Source organism: Mauremys reevesii, linkage group 4, assembly GCF_016161935.1.
Source record: "Mauremys reevesii isolate NIE-2019 linkage group 4, ASM1616193v1, whole genome shotgun sequence".
In the NCBI taxonomy this organism is placed as follows: Eukaryota; Metazoa; Chordata; order Testudines; family Geoemydidae; genus Mauremys; species Mauremys reevesii.
The window spans coordinates 28,956,052-28,978,904 of NC_052626.1; the positions used below are offsets into that span (position 1 = coordinate 28,956,052).

The following is a 22,853-nucleotide window of genomic DNA, read 5'->3' on the forward strand; positions in this document are numbered from 1 at the left end:
ACACGAATATGAAAGCTCACCCTAGATGACCAGATGTCCATCAAAAATTGCTGGTTGATGGTAGTGGACAAAAGACACAGAGAATGAAAATTGTTGGAAAAGTTAACACCACAAAATAAATACTAATGCTTAGCTATTATATAGATGCCATACATCAAGTGAAATAGTTCACTCAGAAAGAGATTTCACAATTACACTCTGCCAAATTACAACACATCTACTAAATAATTAATTTATAAATTAAAACTGATCGAACGGGAGGCTGGCATTAACTCAAGCTGTGTTGATTTTTATCACTCTCAAAATCTGTACTTTGTTTCCATCAAGTGTTAGAGTAATTGGCAGCAAGTTTTTAAATCTTCATATGCAAATTAAAAGGGAAACTGTTTTAAGGAGAAAAAGAAAAAACTAGACAAGATGAAAGATAATACCCTTCGAGCTCCAAGATTCCCTGACAGTTCACTGACTCTTGATTTTCTTTGATTTGCTAACTCTTTGACAGAATTAACTCCATCGGAAAACATACTGATCAGTAGCTGAAGAGGAACCACAATGTCTAACTCAGATAACACCTGAAGAAAGATAAAAATAAAAAAGCATGAGTTTTCAGCTCGGACCAAAAATACTAACTACCTTTATAAATACTTTAACCGTGACCCTATTTCAACAAGATCCATAAACATGTGTCTAACTTCAACCACGTGAGTAGTTTGATTGAAGTCAATGGGACTATTTGTGCTTAAAGTCAGGCCCATGCCTAAGTACCTGGCTAAATCAGAGCCAAGCAAATCTGTCTGAGTACAACAAAGAGCACTTTCCAATATGCTTGCAACTGAAACCTGACAACTCTCTTTGCTGATATTTGAGGCCCCTTTTACTCACAAACATTCCGATGTGAGGTGTTTTCACGAGATGTTTGTGTGAAGCAAAAATGACACAACTACTAGCATGAACAGGTGATACCACTGGTACTAATTATTATTTGTATTGCAGTAGTGCCCCAAGGCTCCAGTCAGAATAATTCCTATGGCCATTATGAAAAGCTCTTTTCATTATTCCTCAATAGATTCATCAAACAATTTCAAATATTGGTGAACAGACCAGAGGCTCTTCCTTTTCTCAAGGGACCCATCACATGCAGCAAATCACCAAGAGGGAATTCTCACAGTGACCTCTTCATGAACAAACCAGACAAAACTGAGCTCGCTCAAACAGTCATCGAACAGTTGTTAATAAGCAAATCTGCAAAAGGCACAATCTGTTGGTGGAAAATTTGCCAACAGACAAAACTATTACAGCCATCAACTAAATTGTTCTCTGCAAATAGGTAACCTAGCATTGACTGCAAATAACTCTCATCGGGGCAGGAACAATAAAAATGGGCATAAGCGTTATTCACAAATGGCCAACTATTGTAAAATGCACGTGGCTTTAAGGGGAGCTGCACCCTGCAGGATGAATCTCATCCAAGTAGCTGCTCAGTATGCAGGGGAAGCACACATGGTTGCAGTGTACACCTTCACTCCAGCTGGCCAGCTTCAGGGTTTAGTACATAGGAGCAGTGAAGTCAAGGCAACAAGTGGTTTTGATAGACTCCAAAGGGAATCCAATCCAGCTCTTCACAACAAAGGACCCTTAAAAACTGCTTAAGTGTTCCTGAAGTCATTCTGCAGTCTACGAAGCAAATTAGGTGCAGACCTCAGCGTACAGCTGGGGAAGAGGCAGGGGCACCGGGCCTACTCTCAAGACACAACCTACAACCAAAGGGAAAACGGGCTTCTAGCCTTCCACCAAAAGGCCAGACCTATCGCCTGAGACGGGAGAGTGACATCTAACCTCCCTTGTAGGCACTGAGCTACCTATCTGCTTGCACTGGGGGTAAGCGAGGAGGAAAAAGACTTCCTGACCCTTAAAAAAGGTTTGATTCAGAGATGAGTGAAAGTTCAAGATAGCGCTTTTATGTCTTAACCATTTCACCCATTTCTAATTACAACCCCAATAAGCTGCTTCAGCACGACCTATCCATAATAGTCACTTACATGTAGCCAGAGCAAAGCTTGCTCCTGCACAGAGGAAGGATAGCCCGTGAATCGACAACTAATGAAGCCAAACATCTCCTCCATGGAAAAAGGCAGTGGGCAAAGCTCAATATCAAACATTTTGCTGCAAAGAAGAATAAAGATACATGATCACTGGTTTGCTGTTATGTGCAGTACATAGTAGACTGTACCCGGACAACTAATAGAATACCAATCACAACTAAATAATACTAACATCTCACTAATGTATCACTTGCATGCTCATTTTGCATCACACAGGGAGTGTGTTACCTGCAATTGTCATTTTGACTCCGGGGAGTCATTCCTGAGTTTGGTGGGTCTGTCACGCATCATAACAATTCAAATGAAATTTCAAAGTGTGTTCAGCCAGGCTATGCAGATGGATTGGAAAGATCAGTGAGCAGAAATATTTTCATCTGTTAGTGATGACTTTCTCTACCTCCAACACATAGAAATATTTCTCTCCTTACCTTTCCCCCACGAAAATGCATTGCATACTGGAGACAGACCTCAGACACTGAGGACTGACTGTAAGTTTAAGAGGCACTGTGTAGCTGCACTGTCCCAGAATGCATGAAACGGGGCATTGGGATTCTGAGAGCACACACCCTGGCTTCCCCTTTGCTCCAGAGGGGAAGTAATTTTCTAGACCAGTAGCAGACTAATCCGCTTCTGTGCCAGCTCAGCTGTGCCCATTCCACCCATGCACACCCACTCCAGACCCACCTGTAAGGGAGGAGTAGCACTTCCCTGGAGACTGCTCTCTCCACTGTGCCCAAACCCCCTGGACGTGTTGTCTGCTCAGAGTAAAGGTCAATCTAGTCCTACTTTTGGATCAGGATACAGATCCAGTGATACTGTGGAACTTTGGATCAAATGTTCCAGTTAAGGTCCAACTTTAATTTATTAATGATGCAGCTGCATCTAGTCACTATCTCTTATACTGCATATAAACAAAGCAGTTCTGAAAGGCATTTTTATTCAATGTCACCAATTTCTTGTGCTAAAACCCTTGTTGATTAATATACTCACCATTGTTACAGCTCAAGTACCCGTTTACCTACCTTAGTACTTCTCTGAACTCTTTCAGTTGATTATCAGGCACTTCTGTCCTAATGGCTTCCAGCCATTCTGGCATAATACATTCCCACACTGGCTGGTTTATTACATTGTATGGAATCAGGCAGAGGATGCGATTCAGACCTTCCTTTAATTGTGTCACAGTGCTACAGGATTTGTCCCAGTATCCACCAACCTGAGGGCATTTCCAGGAATAGTGTTTATTAGCTGCTATTATAATTCTTCCATTTGTTATTTGTATAGCATCATATAATTGCATGGCACCTTACAGACATTAAATCATGATGACTGATCAGTAGTATAGTTCAGTGCATATTTCAGATTCAGCCATGGGGACTGCATTTTTTTTTTCATATGATCCAGGGGCAACTGAAGTGCAGCTGAAGATTTAAATGCAGTTCTCCCTGTCCGGCCTAATGACTACTTAAGTATTTATCCACAGTAGAGAAAGACTGTAGTCCAGTGGTTAGGGTAGCTAGCTGGAAGGTGGAAGACACCAGGTCAAGTCCACCTGTTTTAGTCACTCTCATTATTTATCCAAAGTGGAACAGCTTCAACAGGAACATAAAAACATAAGAATGGCCATACTGGGTCAGACCAAAGGTCCGGCCAGCCAGTATCCTGTCTACCAACAGTGACCAATGCCAGGCACCCCAGAGGGAGTGAACCTAACAGGTAATGATCAAGTGACCTCTCTCCTGCCATCCATCTCCACCCTCTGACAAACAGAGGCTAGGGACTTATCCATCCTGGCTAATAGCCATTAATGGACTTAACCTCCATGAATTTATCTAATTCTCTTTTAAACCCTGTTATAGTCCTAGCTTTCACAACCTCCTCAGGCAAGGAGTTCCACAGGTTGACTGTGCGCTGTGTGAAGAACAACTTCCTTTTATTTGTTTTAAACCTGCTGCCCATTAATTTCATTTGGTGGCCCCTAGTTCTTATATTATAGGAACATATCGATAACTTTTCCTTATACACTTTCTCCACACCACTCATGATTTTATATACCTGTATCATATCCCCCCCTTAGTCTCCTCTTTTCCAAGCTGAAAAGTCCAAGAAGGACCAATGGTTACGTTAAGCTAATCCCCAAAATGGCCAGGAGGAGGTGCCCTCCTGTGGTGAGTAGAGCACCCTGTCTCAGAGAGTTAAGTGCCTAAATACCCTTATGGGTCTGGGCCTGTATGCGTTGATCTGAGGGCAGAATTTGTTCCTTAAAGTTTCTAAATATACCACAGTAAGACTTAAGCTTTATGGCTTTTATAGAACCTCCAGACAAAATACAGAAAATATTCTTACCCTGGCAAACTCCATTGGTTTAGGAAGTAAGCACATAACCATGACATCAAATCGAACATCACAAACCGTCTTCAGCCACTTGGTGACAAACTGAGGTTTGAGTTTTTCCACCAGGCTACCAACTTCATCATCCATCATATAAGCTGTGGAATGAAACCACTGGAAGACCATACTAACCAGGCGAGCTAAGCTCTCTGTTGGAGTATTCTCACTGGGAGTACAAAGGCTCACCTGGAAGACAGCAAAAACAAACCTAATTTTCAATTTATCCCAAGATACTGTGGTAACTGCTGGTGGGAGGGGACTGTACCATTTTCTATAAGATTCTTCATCTTCTCTGAGATTCCACTCTGCATCTTGATAATGGGGTAATGGAGCTACTTGTTTCTCAGTATTTGTATGAATACAGCTCAGGTGTGTATTAACTGAAAAGTATTATCATCTGAGAGTCTCTTTGAAATGAATTGCTGATCTCTGTCCAGTTCCTAATGGAAAAGTGTTCACTTCATGCTAACTGGCACCATTGCGGTCAGTCTCTGAGAGATCTAGGATTGCACAGGCGTTCAGTAAAATCACTGACTTTTCACTCTGTCATCTAGAGATGTTCCCTCAAGGTCAGAGATGAGGCACATTGACAGAACAGAGCAGGTAAGCTTGTACTGCTGTTGCCCATATGCTACACCTCCTGTGAATATAAAGCGACCTTCAGCTTTCAAGAAAACTGTTTTAAGCATCATAGATGGACACAACAACATACAAAACAAGATTGGAATCTCTGCCCCAAGTGCTTACACTCGAAGTTTAGACATGGAGATATTAGGAGGGTGAAGACAGTAAAGTCACATGGTCATTTGAGTCAGTAGTGCAAACACCTCCTAACTCTCAGACCTGCCAACATTTGTAAACAGAAAGCCGTAGGTTCTCATTTACATATATTTCCATAAATGTCTCTGCCTTCCTACACCATACCCTAACACCACATCCCAGGGCCCTAGCTCCCCTCCCCTTTCCTCAGCCTTCTGGAAGAGGCCTTGTAAATGGGTGCTGGCCCTTTAAGGCCCAAGGAGGTAATCACTCCATTCCACGAGTCCTGGGAAGTAAGTGAAGCAGTTATTGGGGGAGAGAAAGATGGTCCCAGGGAATAGTTGGGGACAGGGATAGTACAGGGCCATCCCAGACCAGTGCTCCTTTAAAGGCCTGAGATCAGGAGCCTTGTAGATTGGCTGGGGCAAGACTCCCTGCAGCCCCAGCCAGCACGGAAGGGTTTGGGGTTCTTTGACCCACATGGGGGAAGCCCAGAGTGTAATTAGTTGACAGAGAGGCTCCAAGCCCAGTCAAAGGGACAAGCTGATGTCACACAGCTGCTGAGGGGGAAGAGCTCAGCTGGGATACAGCCCCAGGAAGGGAGGCAGTGAGATCCCTGAACCAGAGGAGAGAGAGTCTACAGGCCAGGGAAGCCAGGACTGGCAACGCAGTCCCAAAAAGGATTGTGAGACCCTAAACCTGAGGGGTGAGCAGAAAGGGGTCATTCAGGGAGCTGAATGCTACTTAATAAGTTAGACTCCAGATGGGGGCGGGATATAGTTTCGAAGACCTTGTTGTGACTGGATTATTCTGGGAACTCAGTGGGAAACTAAGGCAGGGTACCTGCAGGGCCACCCAGATCATGTGGGGGTGCCCTGGGACAGCACCCATCCATAGGCCTCAGTAGGTGGCCCTCCTCTCCTGGCTGTAGGTGGTGTCCTGCTGCCCCCAATTTCTAGACTTTGAGGGGTTGCCAATTCCCTGCAATTCAGAGAGCGAGAGCACCCCAGGATCAATCAGCAGGGGCTGGGAGATACTCTTTCTACCCTCACCCAGCAGGTCCCAGCACTGCTTACACTCTGGGCCCTGCCCGTTCCCACCCTGCAGGCTTGGGGCATGTCTACTTCTTGGGCAGGGCTTACCTACCCACCCAAGGGAGACACCTCTCACCATCCTCATCACCCTTTGGAACAACACCCAGGCCGGCAGGACTCAGCCTGTGAGCACAGCAAGGTGGGTGAAGGACTCTGCCCCATCCCTGCCCTCTGCCCCTAGTGATCAGTCCCCAAGTGCTCTCTCTGGATTGGCTGGGGGACAGTGACACCTCCCCCTTGATGGCCCCCTGAAGGCTAGAGATTGGAAAGAGCAGCGGGGCACCCCTTGAATCCAGGAGGGGAGGGTAGCCCATCAGGGTCCCTCCCAGAAGACTCTGAATTAAGAGGGGAAACTGGTACCCCTGGGTTTGCTATTAGGAACAGGGGGTCAGAGACATGGTGGGGATCAGGTGGGGTGGGGGCATCACAGGAACATGGGAGGTCAGAGGTAGATGGTGGATTGGAGGTAAATGGGAAGGATGAAGGCAGCAGAGGAATATGGGGATGCTGGGAAATGGTTAAAAATACATGGGGAATAGGGCATATGGGGAGCTGCAGAGCCAGCAAGGGGGAAGCTGCATCCCAGCACGCTCAGAGATCAAAGGCCTAGGGGGGTTCACCAGAGCTCAGCCCTTTTGTTTACCCAGCTGGGAGGCCGGGGGTGACCTCTGCCTGCTACCCAGGCTAATGGAATGAGCTGTCCATTTAGCTTATGCAGCAGCTCTGGGTTCTCCTTCCCCAAGCAGTGGGTAAATGGGAAAGGACAGCCAATCAGAGGCAATTTCCTGGAAGCCTATGAGTTTTCCCCTAGCTGGGTCTGAAAACCCAGAGAGTTAGCAGGTGTGGATTCTCCTTTCACACCCATTTTACAAGCAGTGTATTCATTTGATTCAATGAAGTTACTCCTGTTTTTCACCAGAGTCAGTGGAAGATGAATCAGGCCGCACAGGGATTTTTAAATTTCTTTTGTTCTATATGAAGCATATATTTCAAGACTGTACTTTATCAATGGCCTTGAAGAACTGGACTCAACAGTACAGCGGGTGGAAGCATGATGGCCTGAGTCTTAAATGGGGACCAGACATACAGAGATGCATGAAAAAAAGGCACAGAGGCAGGTGTGGCATGAGGAAGGAGGGTACTCAGACACATGGCTAGGACTAAAGGAGACAAGAACAGAGAGTCCTTAGGCAACTTCTTACAGCCACACACAACAGGCTGAGTGGAACCACCAACACACCACCTTTGTTCTCTCCTCCAAAAGGAACTCTGAGGCAGGAAGATTTACTTCATACTCTACAAATAATTTGCAGATAAAATAGGTTAAACTACTGGTCTAAAATGCCTAGCGCAGAAGGAGACAGCTGGCTGGTTACATGGTGCTGTCTCCTCATCCTTATTTCCACATTAGAAGACACTTAAATCACATTAAATATTTGCTTAATGTTACTTTTCCATATGGGCAATTGCTGTAGTTGTCACAGCGATGTTGTGCAGTCCAAATGGGGAGGGAGAAGGCCTATGTGACTGCAAACAAGAAGGGAGTTGTCCACAAGATAATTTCTGTTTTAAGATGTGGTTCATGCTATGGAAAATTTTGAGAACTCCTCAAGGGACGAGGAAAGAGCTTTTGGCTAAGTTTGTACTGGTGGTATAGGCCCAGCTGGTAGAGATGTATGAAACTGAGGGCATGTCTACACTGCAACTGGGAGCATGCTTCCCAGCATGGGTAGACCCACGACTACTTGGCTATTTTTAGTGCACTAGCTGAAGCAGAGCTAGCATATGTCCATCTAACCACACGGGAAGCGAACTCCCAGCTGCTGTGCAGACATACCCTAAGTAGTTATAGCAGTTAATACAAACCTTTTCATCAGCTTTAGTCAATATGGATTTGTACCTCCTGAGTTTCATTCTGAACTGAAGGTTTTAATCAAACCAAAATTCAAAGTGAAACTCAATCAAAATCTGTTTCACCTGGTTTCAGATAAAAAAAAAATCTTTAAAGTACAAATGCCCCATTACTTTGATCCAGATACACTTGGCTTTGGGGGGTTTATCAGCACAGATTCAAGCAAGCAGTGCATGAACCTTCGCAAACCTTGAATTAACGTGGGCTGAATTTCAAATTTGTAATAAACAAAACTCTCAAGTGGATGAGTTTAATATGGACTGTGAGGGTGTGTTGCAAACATTCCCAGAGCTTTATTTGGCAGAAGCAGGGCAGAGACTGGAAAGCATCTTTCCAAGACTGAAACCGATTTAAAAGTGAGCGGGGATGGTGAAGAAAAAAGACAATTAATTTGGGAAATGTGTAGTGGCAAGACATCAAGCAATGGAGAAGTAATGAAAAACAAATGAAAATCAAATGGTATCTAAAATTATATGTATCGTGTGCTTCCGCACTCTGGTGTACATGGAAGTGCTCCTGTTATGTTTGTCACTAAAACTACTACTGAATTTCTGGATACTAAACTTAAGGAAAAACCTTCTTACACAGGGAGAAGAGAATGTGAACAGTGCTGGGAGCACTTCAATAAAAACATCTGTGTCTGAAACAGACGAAAGGGGCAGACTGTAGAAAGCAGAAAGAGTGAAAACAGATTTCTACTAGCAAGACAAACTCCTCTTGTTATCCAGTCATGCAAATTATGGGAAAAGAACTAACGAGCCTAAAGTATTTGCTTATTATAAAGATAACAAATCTGTGGTACAGCATCCTTCAGAATGGAAGGAGCAATAATACCATAGTAATAAATTCGTTGTCTGAGATGTGTCAGCAGAAACACAAAAGTTCTTGAAGATAGTGGAAAGCACTAGAGACTGAACTCTTATAAACTAGTTATGCACATTAGAAAAAAAATTATACCTTTCCCTTTACCTAGAAATAGTGTAAAGCACATCAATGTAGAACAGTTACAAAGATACGGTATGTTACATCATATAGAGGCGCACTTGTAGTCCAATGATTACAGCAAGTAACTCAGTCAGGGAATCTGGATTCTCCTCCCAGCTCTGCCATGTGGCCTGAGAGCTTGTCTGTATTATAAAAATGGCACCAATTTAACTAGATCAGTCCTGTCCTGGTAAATGACTGAATTAAGCTAAATGAATTTAAGAGTGAGGTCAATGATAGGACAGATGACCCCGCAGAAAGAGGGGAGAGGGAGAAACAGCAAGGAACACTTACTAAGAACCAGATTCCAAACTGGCTCAGGATGCGCTGGTCATGCTTGTCATCATCTTTGTTATCAAAGTCAGTGTTGTCCAAGGAATGATGGGAAGAGGAGAGGCCCATCTGCCTCCTGCGGTTGAGTTCATACTCCCTCTGCTCAGCATGGAACTCTGCTTCTTTCAGCAAGCTGCAAAACAAGGTGAATGTGGCCCGTAATTCAGCCTTTCTGCACTGGAAGTAGATAGCTGGTCAGTGACTATTACAAGTTAAAGCACTAGATTTCATTCATCTCCCTGTGCATGGTGTCCTTGAAGGGTAAAAAACATAATGAAATAAGATAAAGTCTCAGCTTTCAAGGTCAAATTCTGACACTCAGACACATGTGTACAAGTCCCTCAGCTGGATTCTCATCTTTGCTACACCAGGATGATTTCAGTGCAGTCACTGTAGTTTATGCTGGTGAAACTAGGATCACAACCTGGCCCTGGGACTTGCACAGGATTTGCAAGTACAGGTGTGAGGGTCATGATCTGACCCTGTGTTTGTTTGCCTCATTACCTGATCACAGCTTCCACAGTACAAACTAGTTCCTCAGCCCCACACTCCCGCGTATTGATTGGGGGAGGAGATGTCTGATAAAGGTGGGTCTCTGCTGCTGCCCCAACTTCACTGCTGTGATGGTTCGAATGGCATCTTTTGCAGTAGCGCACTGGCCTGTTACCATGGCGGCCACAGCAGCCTGCTGAGAAGCAGGTGACGACAGCCCTTCTGACATGTGAGCTACAGTTCTGGAAAGAAACAGATTTTATCATGCCACATGTGGCAGTAAGTGGAACTGAAAACGAGAATGAAAATCAACCTAACAGAGCTAGCTAATATGTTGGCATTTTTTTAAATTCACTAGAGATGGGTCCAAAACATGCCCCTGGAGCCAAGCATTACCAAACTTCAAGGAAAGATACATGTAGACCTAGACCTGAATGTCATGGATAGTCTCCTTTCTCTGGAATGGGTCAAATCAATGCCTCAGCCAACAACCTCAACTTTCTGGCTTGGGCCAATCTCTAAAGGTAATAACAGCATCTAATTTTCAGTTCACCGGTACCCAACTTATTTCTAAGCAAACCCATACTCTGATTCAGAGCATTCCCCTCATTCTTCATAGCAGTGTGATTCTTAGAAACAAACTAGAAATACAGAAAGGAAAAGGAGTTCACTTTGTTGAATATTTAATACTTGTGTCCTGCAAAATTCTCTCACTCCCTAATTATAGCTCAGAATTTTTGAAAGTTACACATAACAGGGCCAGATCCTTAGCTGGTTTAAATCCATGTAGCTTCATTGTTTTCAGTGGAAATATGCCAATTTACACCAACTCATTCGGGGTAACTTTCAGAATTTCTGAAATATAAATTAACTTCAACTGAGCTATGCCAGTCTAAACCGGCTGAGATTTTGGCTCAATGTATAGGCTTTTTCTAGCACATGAGACCTTGAACATGTCTATCCATACTTATTAAATTATTATTAAGAAAATGTTGCTAGTATGTTTTGCAAGTAGATTGGTTGGTCAGTACTCTGTGTATGGGTCCAATACTGAAGACTGAGTTGGTCTTTACCTAAGCCAAAATCCACTGACTATAATGGGAGTTGTGCGTAATTAAGGACTAATTCAGTACTTCAGTATTGTGGCCCAGAATATCTAAAATGCTTGGATTTTAAATTAATATACGTCTACCCCGATATAACACGGTCCTCGAGAGACAAAAAATCTCACCGTGTTATAGGTGAGACCACGTTATATCAAACTTGCTTTGCCCCCCCCCCGTTCCTTGTTCCCTGACCACCCCCTCCAGAGACCCCCGTCCCTAATCACCCCCAGGACCCCACCCCCTACCCAACCCCCCTGTGCCCTGACTGCTCCGACCCCTATCCACCACCACCACCACCCTGCCCCCTGACAGGCACTCACCAGCAGCGGTGGGAAGCAAAGCAGCCCGGCCCCAGTCCGCTCCACTCCGCCACCTCCCAGCCGCGGCACTCCGCTTCCTGCCGTCGGTGAGTGCGGGGAGGTTGGGGAAAGGATGCCTCCCCGTACTCACCTGCGGCAGGAAACGGAGCGCTGCAGCTGGGAGCTGGCGGAGTGGAGCAGGCTGGGGCCAGGCTGCTCCGCTTCCGCCGCTGCTAGTGGGGGGGGATCCCTTCCCCCAAACCCCCTCCCCCGAGCGACACGGCTGGGGCCAGAGCGAGGGAAGCAGAGCGGGCTGCTCCCAGTACACTGCTAATCACCCGGGCCACTCTGGGACTGCAGGGCCCCCAAAAGTGCACTCCCACAGCTCCTGCCCCCCAGACCCGGGGGAGGGCCCTGACCGCCCCCAAGACCCTCTGCCCCTTATCAAACCTCTCGGCTCCGGCCTGGCCCGGCACCCTTAACACCCTGCTCAGAGCAGCATGTCAGAGCTTTACCACATTGTATGCAAACCCACGTTATCGGGTCACAGTATATCGGGGTAGAGATGTAGTTCATACTCTCCTCTTTATAAGTAGTTGTAACTGAGTGGTCACCCTGCTCCTGCCCGGAGGGGTTAAAAACAGCTCAGGAGAGGGCTTTAGCTGGAGGCAAGCAGCCCAGGCTGATTGGTAACGCAGCCTCAACTGTGGCCACACCCCAATCAGGCCCCATGGCAGTGGGCTAGGAGCAAGAGACACTCTCTCTCTAGTCTTTGAGAGGGAGGGGCCTGGCTGCTGGGGAGCGTACCTGAGGAGAAGCAGGGCTCGGGGAAAGCCAAAGGAGCTGGGGAGCTCCGGCCTGGAAACCCCCCAGGCTGCAGGCCCAGAGTAAGGCCAAATAGGTACTGGGGTTGCAGGGGGCAGCCCAAGGGTAGGCAGAGGCAGCAGGTCCAAACCCCCCTTGCCTGTGATGAGTGGCTTATATACTGCAGTCTGCCCCAGTGACCAGGGGCTAGGTGGGGACTGGGCAGTAGCCATATACTGAGGTGAGGCGGAGGTGAGGGTTCCCCCGGGAGGGGAGACCCAGAGACTGAGGTGTGTACTGCCAGGGGGCACCGAGTACGGGAGGGACATGGGGGCCTGGTGAAAGGGGGACACTGCCCTGTGGAGGATGCTCCAATGGCTGGAGAGCTAATTCCCAGAAGGTACCAGCAGGAGGCACCGCAGGGGTGAGTCCCGCATGGTTACAGGAGTATTATACACAGACTGGTAAGAGCAATTGAACAAGAAGACTGCTTTGTTAAGCTATCATTTTAATGGAAACATCTCAAAATCAAGAGTCAGACTGCAGCAATCTGAGCCAAAACAAATCTCACTGCTAAATCACCTTCATTTCCCCTTAACAAATGTGGCAATGGATACGTAATGAAAAAACTTCAGATGGCAAAAAATATATCACACAGTAATGGGATGACATTATGCACAAACACACCAAATCATGCCCCATCACAGAAACAACTTAGTCTTACCTTCTTCTGACATATAGCAGAAATTTCAGCTGTAAGGGGAAGGTATACAAAATATCAACACAGTACTATCACTTTTCTCCCTTACCATGGCAATCATGGGAGAAACATATGTGTAAAAAGAGCCTGCAGGGTTTGACTTGACTTTCCAAACATTATCCTTTTCCTCCAGCTACATGGTAGGTTTCCCTACTTGTATCTGGAACACATCGGATGATTGATGTCAACTATACCCAGCCAATGGTTCGAACTATATAAGTGAAAATTCCAGTGAAATTAATGGAAGCTTTGTCTGCCTAGGGACTGCAAAGTCAGGCCCTGTAATTTGAAGGAAAGTTCTTCATAATTACATTCACTTTCTATACTAGCAGAATTTAAACCAGTGCCCCTTTCTCTCCACCAGCAAGTCATAACATCTGGGTACAAGGGCTGATAAAATGCAGACCACTGAAATCTAAACATGAGCCACAACTGCCTTTCTCTCCTGCATGGATGTCTCATCCCAAGAGTGCAGTACTTCAGCCCCAGTGCCAGGCTGTTTGGGCCAAGTTAGGTCGCTGCATGCTGTAAACTATAGGATTTTTTTTTTGTCAGCCATGGCACAAATCATCTGTTTGCAGTCAAACAGGAGATACCCCATTGTAAACAAAGGAAGGTGTTTTCTCCATCCAGCAGTTAATTCCAAAGTACTTGGACAATGATAATTCATGTACATATCAGGTAAGCAGAGCTATCAAACTAACAAGAGACAGCTGGCTGGCTACACCCCAGCAGGGGAGAGAAACTTCATCTGATAGAAGGGGAGGAGGGCCAAACCTCAAATAAGCATCAACTGGAAAAAAAAATCCTGATTTTGAGAGTTCTAAAAGTGAGGCTTAATTTTACTTGGAAATCCTGTCAGCCGCCCCAGGCACAGCCGTGTCTCCAGCTGTCAGCCCTGGGTGGCTGGTCCCCTGCCAGCCTAGGAAGTGGAAGAGGGGACCCCACTGCCGCCCCCCAGGTCTGGGGAGGGTGAAGAATCTTTAAGGAGCAGAGGTGAGGCTGGAGGCTGCAGAGGGGGCTGAAGTGAGGAGGGTGAGGGCTGATGGTGGGTTCTGAGCAGATGGGGTGAGTGCCAGGAGGGTGAACTGAGGGCAGTGGGGGTGGATGGGGTATGGGGCTGAACCGTTGAGGTGGTGATGATGGGGGCTGGGAGACTGAACTGAGGAGATTTGGGTGAAGAGAGAACTGATGGGGGACTAGGATACAGGATTAATTGTTGGGCAGGAGAAGGGCAGATGTGGGGGTGAGAGCTCCTGCAGCAGGGGCCAAAAATCGCCTTATCCATAACATGTGGAGAGTGGGCAACACTGTTACATGCACATCCCCTGGGAATGTACAAGGGGAGTTCAGAAATAAAGAGACTGGCCTAAAAAACACAGTATAAACTTCTTTTAAAATGTCATGATTTTGGGGCCAATGATTTTTGGGAGTCCGGCTCATGATTTTTGATATCTTGGAGTTGGCAATACTGACTGCTGCACTGGAGAGAAGGGATCAAATGGAAGCCACCCAGAGCTACCCTTCCTCCAACATACCTCTTCACCCAGAACTGTGCAGGGAGACCACTCCACCTAGGTCCCAATGCCCTCAGTGTGGTGACTCCCATCCCCCCACTATGTGGGCTTGGGAGAAGACAGAAAGGAGGCAGGAGCCAGCCAGAGACTGCAACTGGTGGGAGCAGAAGCAGCCAAAGCAGGGTCCTTTGTATGTCTAGGCATTCAGAGAACTTTCTAGTTTTGTCTGGACTTTCTCTGCCCTGTGCTGACTGGCTGTTTGCTCTACCCCCTCCACCTCCCTCTCCTTCACGTTCTCTTCACTTCAGCTTCACTCCACACCTGCACCTCTTACCTTCTTCTCCCCTGCCCCACGCATGCTTTCCCTTCCCTTTTCTTACCATTTAGCTGATCCCCTCCCAAGTAAATCCACAAGCACCCCAAATGGCAGAATTAACATGTTTGCTGCTAGCAGTGTTCATTCTGCTTGTGTGTTCTACTCCTTCCCTCAGCCTCTGTCTGTCTTGTCTATTTAGACTGGATGCTCTTTGGGGCAGGGACCATCTGCTAGTCTGTTTGTACAGCACCCAGCATAATAGAGCCTCACTCTTGGTTTGCCCTTACGGACTACCGTAATAGACATAACAATAATAACTAGGAATGTTTGCACACTACTCTGAAGATGCTACGGAGCATTTACGTGTAAACAATTATTATTTTCTAGGATTCTGTGTGGTTTTCTTGAAAGTATAATACAAATATCTCAGATAACAGAGAAAAATAAACAAACCTATGATTGTAGAGTCACAATTACTTGTTATTCATCCTTAAAGTAAATCTTACCTTGTGGCAGGAGAACATCAACCAACCATTCACTGTGGTCCCTAAAATAATTCAAATATTTAATTAACATCCCTTTTTTTTTATTTTTGCACAAAAGAAATATCAGTGATCTACACTGTTCTGAAAAAGCTTTTCTGTAAATAGCACATCATAAATAGCAGGCTGTTTTAAAACAGTTCTCTTTGTTATGCCCTATTGATTGCAAATTACCACTGTGCTGATATTTGTCCATGTTCAAGGCTTTCAAATATTACTTTGAAGACATTAATTTAGCAATTTAGAAAATACAGTGTGTTCTGTATATCCTGAGATTAAAAACTGATAGTGAACAGTGTTAGACAAACATGAAAAAAGGAAAAGTACCTGTTCCATACACTGTATATCTGTTTAGAAGCCATGGCTGCAATTAAATTTGATTACTTTTCCCTGTAGCTTTAAATCAAGGATGACTTCAAAACAAAGGTGACTTCTGTGAAATTTAATTACTTTTCCTTGCAGCTGCTATGATACAGAGGTGTCTGTTAAACAACAGCCAAAAATAAATATGCACAGCTTCTGAACTAAGCAGAACTTCACTCATTTTCACTAATGATTGGGAGACACATTGCAAATTAGTGGATTTTGTAAATTAACAAGTTTCTAAACAAAACTTAAAATGTGAGGATAAATTATGTCAGAATGTATTTCTGCATGTACTTCACAAGTGTGATCTAGTTTTAACTCCTTATGCAGTTGCTTCATGGTGTACACTAGAGAACGTTCTGAAGTACATTTTCCATAAATGTAATGACGCCTCAGCAAGGGAGACCTCACTACAGTGCTCTTAATGGTAAGGAGAGGGGAGAGACATTGTTCTTGTGCAAAAAGGGTGTGGATTCATAACATAAAATCATATCATTCACAAATCTTATCTTTAAGACTAATGTGCAAACTAAAAGCAAATGCTGTTCACTTTGGGCCAGACTCTGCTACAATTACTCGTACCAGGTAGCAGCTTACTTTACAGGTGTGTCTATTAACTTCAGTGGGATTATTTGTGGAGTAAGATTCTATTCAAGATGAGTGAGGGTGTTAGAATCTGGAGTTGTATACTCATTGTATGTGGTTGTTTTTAACTGACTATTTGTGATTATCATTCATCTCTGAGTCTTAGTCTACCCACCCTGCAATCCTTTGGCTGCATTCTTCACACAGGTAAAGCGGGGGTGGCTTATCACCCAGAGCCACAGACAAGGAAGGTTCTATGCACATCTGAAACACACAGGAAGAACAGAATAAACTCCTCTCTCCATGAAAGTGGTCTGGTTTCATAACAATCCAAGGGGCCAATGCTACAAGGTAATCACAAGCACTGACGCCAGTGGATGCTCAAGGGTATTCGTCATCTTGCAGGAGGCACTCAGCACCTGCCAGTGTTGTGTCCCAAATGATTTCTGCCAAAGACGAGCTCAAAACAGGGAATCAGTTTGTGTAAAAGGAGAGCATTGTCAGTCCTGTTTTCTGCATTCTTGCTTTAAGTGAGCCTATGGGAGTGGCAGTAACACACGTATGTCTTTCTGTTATATTACTATAACTAAACACGTATTATATTTCATGGTCATTGCAGTTCTTTCTTTAAGAGGCAGATTCTCATATAGGAGAATTTGGCTTAATATTTTTAGGCCAAGCTAAGGCAGAATTCTAGATCTTTCAATCTCAGTGGTGTCACTTGCAACATCTATATGCTGCAAGTATACAAGCAACATGGCTCTTGGCTATACAGCACATATGTGATAACAGAGATAGAACCCAGGAGCTCTGACTCTCAAAATGCAGGCCTTTGTCACCAGAGCTAAAAGAATAACTCCATTGTCTTGCACCAGTGGTGAGGCTTTTATCCTTTTTGTGGGTTAGCCATTAGATGGCAACATGATCACACATCTGAGCATATGCATTCCACTATTTAAGTACTCAGAAGCAGGACGGTCATAGCTCTGGACATGGACACTGATGGGTTGATCTTTCCCTTATGGGTACTGGTTCCTAGAGGTCAGCCCACCCCAGTCACAAGGCATGGCCCTGTGATGGGGTGTCCACCCCACACAAGGCCTGAAAGGGGTAAGGTGGCTAGGACAATCACCGCTCTAGGCAAAACTTCATTTTGCTGCCCTGATCCAACCCTCTAGAGCAGAGGTTCTCGAGCGAAGAGGTGCATCCCCCTGGACTTCTGGGTGGGGGTACAGCAAGCCTTCTGCTGGTCCAATGATTATTGTAAAAGTGGGGAGCCGAGCTCCAGGTCACAGCACTACTCACTCCAGTTTCACCCAGTTTCCCTGTGGCATGACATGACCAGGGCCGGCTCCAGGGTTTTTGCCGCCCCAAGCAGCAAAAAAAAAAAAAAAGTCGCGATCGCGATCTGTGGGAGCTCTACTGCCTCCACTTCAGTCTTCTGTGGCAATGCGGCGGCAGGTCCTTTGCTCCGAGAGGGAGTGAGGGACCCGCCACCGAATTACCGCCAAAGAGCCGGACATGCCGCCCCTTCCCCGTGGCTGCCCCAAGCACCTGCTTGCTGGGCTGGTGACTGGAGCCGGCCCTGGACACGACAGTGGCTGGACCAAATTTGAGTAGCATTGCAACCTGACACACAGGGTCACAGCACCAATCAAATGTGGGATTTGTGGGGAAAGGGGCAGGGAAAGTGTTGTTTTGTGTTCTGGTAGGCCTTGTGCAAGTTCACCAAGTGCACATTGGTTAATCTGGGCCTGCTCCTGTCTGAAACAGGAACATGCTGATGACTAGAACTACAAACCCAGTTTCAAGAGGAGGGCTGGGGGCACACTCCTCTAGATGTGGGAAACCAGAAGGGAAACCAAAAGGACAGTTTGGAGCATAGCCTGGGGAGTGCCAAATAGACTATAGAGCCACCGAGAACAGAGGTCTCTGTAACAGACCAGTAAGAAGCCACCTAGGAAACCAGACCCTCTAGAGGAGAGGACCACAAGATGTGAACTAGAGGAACAGTCTACAGGAGCAGCATGTTAGAAAGCACACCAGGGAAACAGTAAAGGGTTGAAAGAAATTGACATAAACTCCTTTATACAGGGTTCCTAGTCTGGAACCCAGAAAATGGCCAGGCCTTAGGCTCCCCTACCAAACCCATCAGGACGGTTTACTAAGGCCCTGAGCAAGAGGGCCACACTCAAAGAGATCAATGACTGTATGACTCTCATCTAAGGTGACTGATCTCCTGAAGCATTGGACTCTTTAGCCCCCTGAAAGGGGGAAAGGACTACCAGCCATGCAGCCGGAGGGCTAGGGTCACGACAAAGGACCCATGAGCAGGCTAGATGGTGAGGGGATCCATCAGAGTAGAATGCAAACTGAGCAGCCTTGCTGTGTCACCCAGTTTCACCACAAGGGGGCAGTAAAGACAAAAGGCAATCGCTAACAGGCACCATAATATCACTTCTAAACTAAATTAAAGTGTTTCTTAATCTAGCCAAGAGCTTGATCTTGCTGCGAATGACAAAGGGTAGATTCTTCTTTGGATGTAACTTCCATCCTCTCTCTATTAACAAGAGTTTTGGGCATGTATCTAAGAGAGAATAGGCCTCAATTCATATATCTCTACATAGCTCAGATCTTCATTCTACAGCAAAAAGTAGTTCAAATGAAAGTCCATTCAAGACTCCTAAGCATTAAGCATTTACATGTACAAACCTTAGAACTGTAAATCTCACTAAGAGTTACTCTCCCCACTGAATGGCTGGAGTCCAAACGTGGTGACCTTTAGGTCACAATGCAACACCAATGCTGGGTGGGAAATTTTGGGAGCTCTGAAGTCAAGTATGAACATCTTTTTTTGCAATTATAATACACTGGAGACTAGTTTGCTGGGAGGGAGAGATCTATCCAGTGTCATTTTGATCAGTTTAATTGTTTTAATGTTTATGCAGTGACTGGAATATAGGTTAGGTCTATAAATAAATAGCTTTACTACAGGCAGTGTGCACCAGACTTGGACTCAGTAAATGTGGGTTCTATTTCTGACTCTCCTACTGCCCACTGAATGACCCGGGGGTCTGAATGACTTAACCTCTCTGTGATTCCTGTTTCCTGTAAAACGGGGATGATGCTATTTATCTCCTTTCTAAACACTTTGGAGAAAATAATTAGTAATATTTTTGAGAAAACATAACACTGGGGTAGCCAGAGACCACTCCAGAGATTTTCCATGTGGATAGGGTTGCCAACTTTCTAATCTTACAAAACTGAACACCCCTTCCCCACCCCTACCCTACCCCTTCTCTGAGGCCCCGCCCCACCCTGCTTGCTCCATCTCTTCTCCCTCCATCACTCACTCTCCTCCACCCTCACTCACTTTCACTGGGCTGGGGCAGGGGGTTGGGGTGTGGGGTGCAGGCTCTGGGAGGGAGTTTGGGTGTGTGAGGGGACTCTGTGCTGGGGCAGGGGGTTGGGATGTGGGAGGAGTTGCACAGTCCTGGTAGCGCTTACCATGGCTCCCAGGAAGCGGCTGCTAGGTACCTGCAGCCCCTAGACAGAGCCAAGGAGGCTCCGTGCACTGCCCTCACACCCACAGGCACTGCCCCTACAGCTCCCATTGGTCACGGTTCCTGGCCAATGGGAACTGCAGAGCCGGCCCTCGGGGAGAGGCAGCGTGCCAAGCCTGCCTGGCCACCCATGCACCTAGGGACTGCAGGGACCTGGTGATCACGTCCAGGAGCTGCGCAGAGCTAGGGCAGGCAGGGAGTCTACCTTAGCCCTGGGCCTCCACTGTGCCGCCGACCAGACTTTTAATATCCCAGTTGGTGATGCCGACCGGAGCCATCAGGGTCCCTTTTCAACCAGGCAGTCTGGTCAAAAACTAGACACTTGGCAACCCTACATGTGGCCTGCAACCATCCTTATATTTAATATTGGGACATAGCTCATGGAGGATCCAGGATGAAATACTCCATCTTCATCTGAGCAGCCAGGCAACGTAGGCCATCTAGATCAAGACATATTCTTAAGCCCGTTAGTTTCCACAGGCCATGCTGCCATCTTAGTTCCTGTATCTGATCTTATGGAAGTCAATAGGAGTTTTGCAACTGACTTCAGTAGAAGCAAAAGCAGGCCACTAAAGATATGGGTAACTGCAAGCGATTTCCACGCCAAACTCAGCCCTTGATTACATACAAGTCTTACCAACTTCCGTGTATGACCGGAGACAAAATGGGGTCCTAGCTTCAACCCATGGGCTTACAGAAATTTTACATTAAGGCCCTCAACTGGGCAAAGTTCTGGTCCTGTGGAAATAACGGTACCTTCACAGCTGGTTTGTTAATTGCATTATGGCATTCAATGTGCTGGCAGTGGATGGGATTCCAGGCTGCAAAACCAAAACACAGCTGATTAACAAAAAAATAAATATTATTCATAGGTACTATTATGCTAGTGCCAAGAGGCCCCAATCCAGACTGGGCCCCATTGTGCTAGCTGCTGTACAAATACAAAGGAAGACACGACCCCTGTTCCTGAGCTGTTCCTAGGGCAGCTCAGCAACACACTATCCCTTACTAAGGGCTGTGTCCTCAATGCTCAGATTTTGTCACACATTCCAGCCCTCTAGGGAATTTGAGCCACACCTAGGGGGGAAACCCCCTGTAATCAGCTGTCTGCCCCACTCACCTGCCTCCTGGGGCTGAGCAACCAATCAGGACTGCCACAGGAAAAGCTCTCCCCACCACCACCCCATAGCAATCCAAAACTGTTCTGACAGGAGAGGAGGGGGAAGGAAGGAGCTAAACAGACCAGCTGCTCAGGGCAACTCCATCCCATCCTCTGAGCAATGTGAGGGATAGGACAGCATGAGTGTTCCTCCGCAGGAGCCCCCCATGACTGGAAAGGGGAGAGGGTACCCTGCTGCAGTCCCCCAGGCCTGGGAGAGGGAGATGAAAACCCATGAAGAGCAGAGGGGAAACTGGGGGGGGAACAGGCAAATGTGGGGGCGAGAGCTCCTGTAGCAGGAGCCAAAAATCACTTTATCCAATAAATGTGGAATCATCTGCAACACTGTCATGCACACACTGGGGATGGGCAGGAGCAGTTCAAAAACCAGAAAACAGACCAAAAACCACAGAATAGAATATTTTATTTTAGAAAGCCCATGATTTTTGGGGGCAATCTCATGATTTGTAGAGGTCCAAATCTTTATTTTTGCTCTCTTGAGGGTGGCAATACTGTGTCCTAGAGACACAATCTAGCCCTAAATGAGCTGCACAACAATTTAAAATATAATAATACAATGAACAAGGTCAGAGATCAGCAATATACAAACCAGAGCGACATTTAAATCCCAATAATCTGACCTCATTAAAAAGGGAAAGTGAATGCTACATAGGAGGTGACAGTAATCAAATATTAGAGGTGCATTCCAGTGGATCCAGACCCAAGTTCACATTCTGAATGTCCCAAAGCTCAGGGTCATTTAAGTGTGGGGTTCTGGTGCCAGCCCAACTGTACTCCAAATGGAAAAAAATCCAAAAAAGACAACACAACATTGAAAATATGATTCTTCAAAGCAGAGAGATGGGGTTAAGGCCAACAAGCAGCAAAAGGAAGTTCCCACCCTTAAGAACCATCCCAGCAGAAGCACAGTCCCTACCAATATAAGATGCAAAACAGCACAGAGGAAGGTGAGCGTGAGACCTCGTGCCATCCACCTACTCAGCTTTGCCTCTCTCTTCCTGCTTTCCCACATCCTTTCCAGCCCTGGGAACTTTCCTACTGAGCTCTGTTTGCACCTGACTCCAGTGACAGTAATAGCTTGAAGAGGAGTCATAGCAACAGCAGCAGCTATAACAAATGAGACATCAATAGCATCCAACGTGACACTAGAAAGGGACATTGAATGGATCCCTTCTGGGTACCTACAGGGTACCTTTATATCCCAGTTCGGGACTTTGCACTGTAGGTTTATGGGGAGAGGTTATCCAGTTAGTGTTGGGACTGACACACTGGATTTATTGGATCTGATCCCAGCTTCTACTACCCATAACTTCTACCGGTTACCATCACCTTTTGAAAGCACACTGAAATAGACATTGCCTATACTTAATATATCTGCCTATAGAATATCGTAGTTAGGATCCCTCTGACAGGAGTTAACAGCTAACACTAGTACACACCAGACCACCTCGTTTATTGTGCTTATTTGGGTTTATACAAACATTTTTGCACTTACCTGTGTACTGCAATCCTCTGTACTCACTTATTGCCCCTGGCGGTTTTAAATTGGGCCAATAGTGGAATAGCATTTGTACTGCTGGAGGTTTTACTTGAGAAGGACCATAAGCTATTACATACAGCAAGTCCTAAGGAACAACATGTGTAGCCTGTTTAGTTTGCATAGTAACAAAACACAACTCATTTCATAACATTACTTTATGTATGTTTTCAAATGTACTTACACATATACCAATTGTATACATTTTACACCC

General features: G+C 45.8%; 1 protein-coding gene across 8 annotated transcripts in view; it reads right to left on the minus strand.

The window, feature by feature from the left end:
* UNC79 (unc-79 homolog, NALCN channel complex subunit) overlaps nt 1-22,853 on the minus strand; it is a 147,844-nt gene that overhangs the window by 100,978 nt on the left and 24,013 nt on the right. For 4 of the 8 annotated variants that reach the window (XM_039536994.1, XM_039537002.1, XM_039536998.1 and 1 more), the window contains exons 7-18: nt 22,598-22,727; nt 20,679-20,743; nt 16,535-16,623; nt 15,373-15,413; nt 12,998-13,026; nt 10,077-10,306; nt 9,534-9,705; nt 4,446-4,676; nt 3,125-3,315; nt 2,040-2,163; nt 432-572; nt 21-50 (exon numbers count right to left, since the gene is read on the minus strand). In XM_039536994.1, coding sequence (XP_039392928.1) covers nt 21-50; nt 432-572; nt 2,040-2,163; nt 3,125-3,315; nt 4,446-4,676; nt 9,534-9,705; nt 10,077-10,306; nt 12,998-13,026; nt 15,373-15,413; nt 16,535-16,623; nt 20,679-20,743; nt 22,598-22,727 — 1,473 coding nt within the window. The remainder of the gene's footprint in view (nt 1-20; nt 51-431; nt 573-2,039; nt 2,164-3,124; nt 3,316-4,445; nt 4,677-9,533; nt 9,706-10,076; nt 10,307-12,997; nt 13,027-15,372; nt 15,414-16,534; nt 16,624-20,678; nt 20,744-22,597; nt 22,728-22,853) is intronic. The other 4 variants (XM_039536999.1, XM_039536997.1, XM_039536996.1 and 1 more) reach the window with 1 other exon arrangement.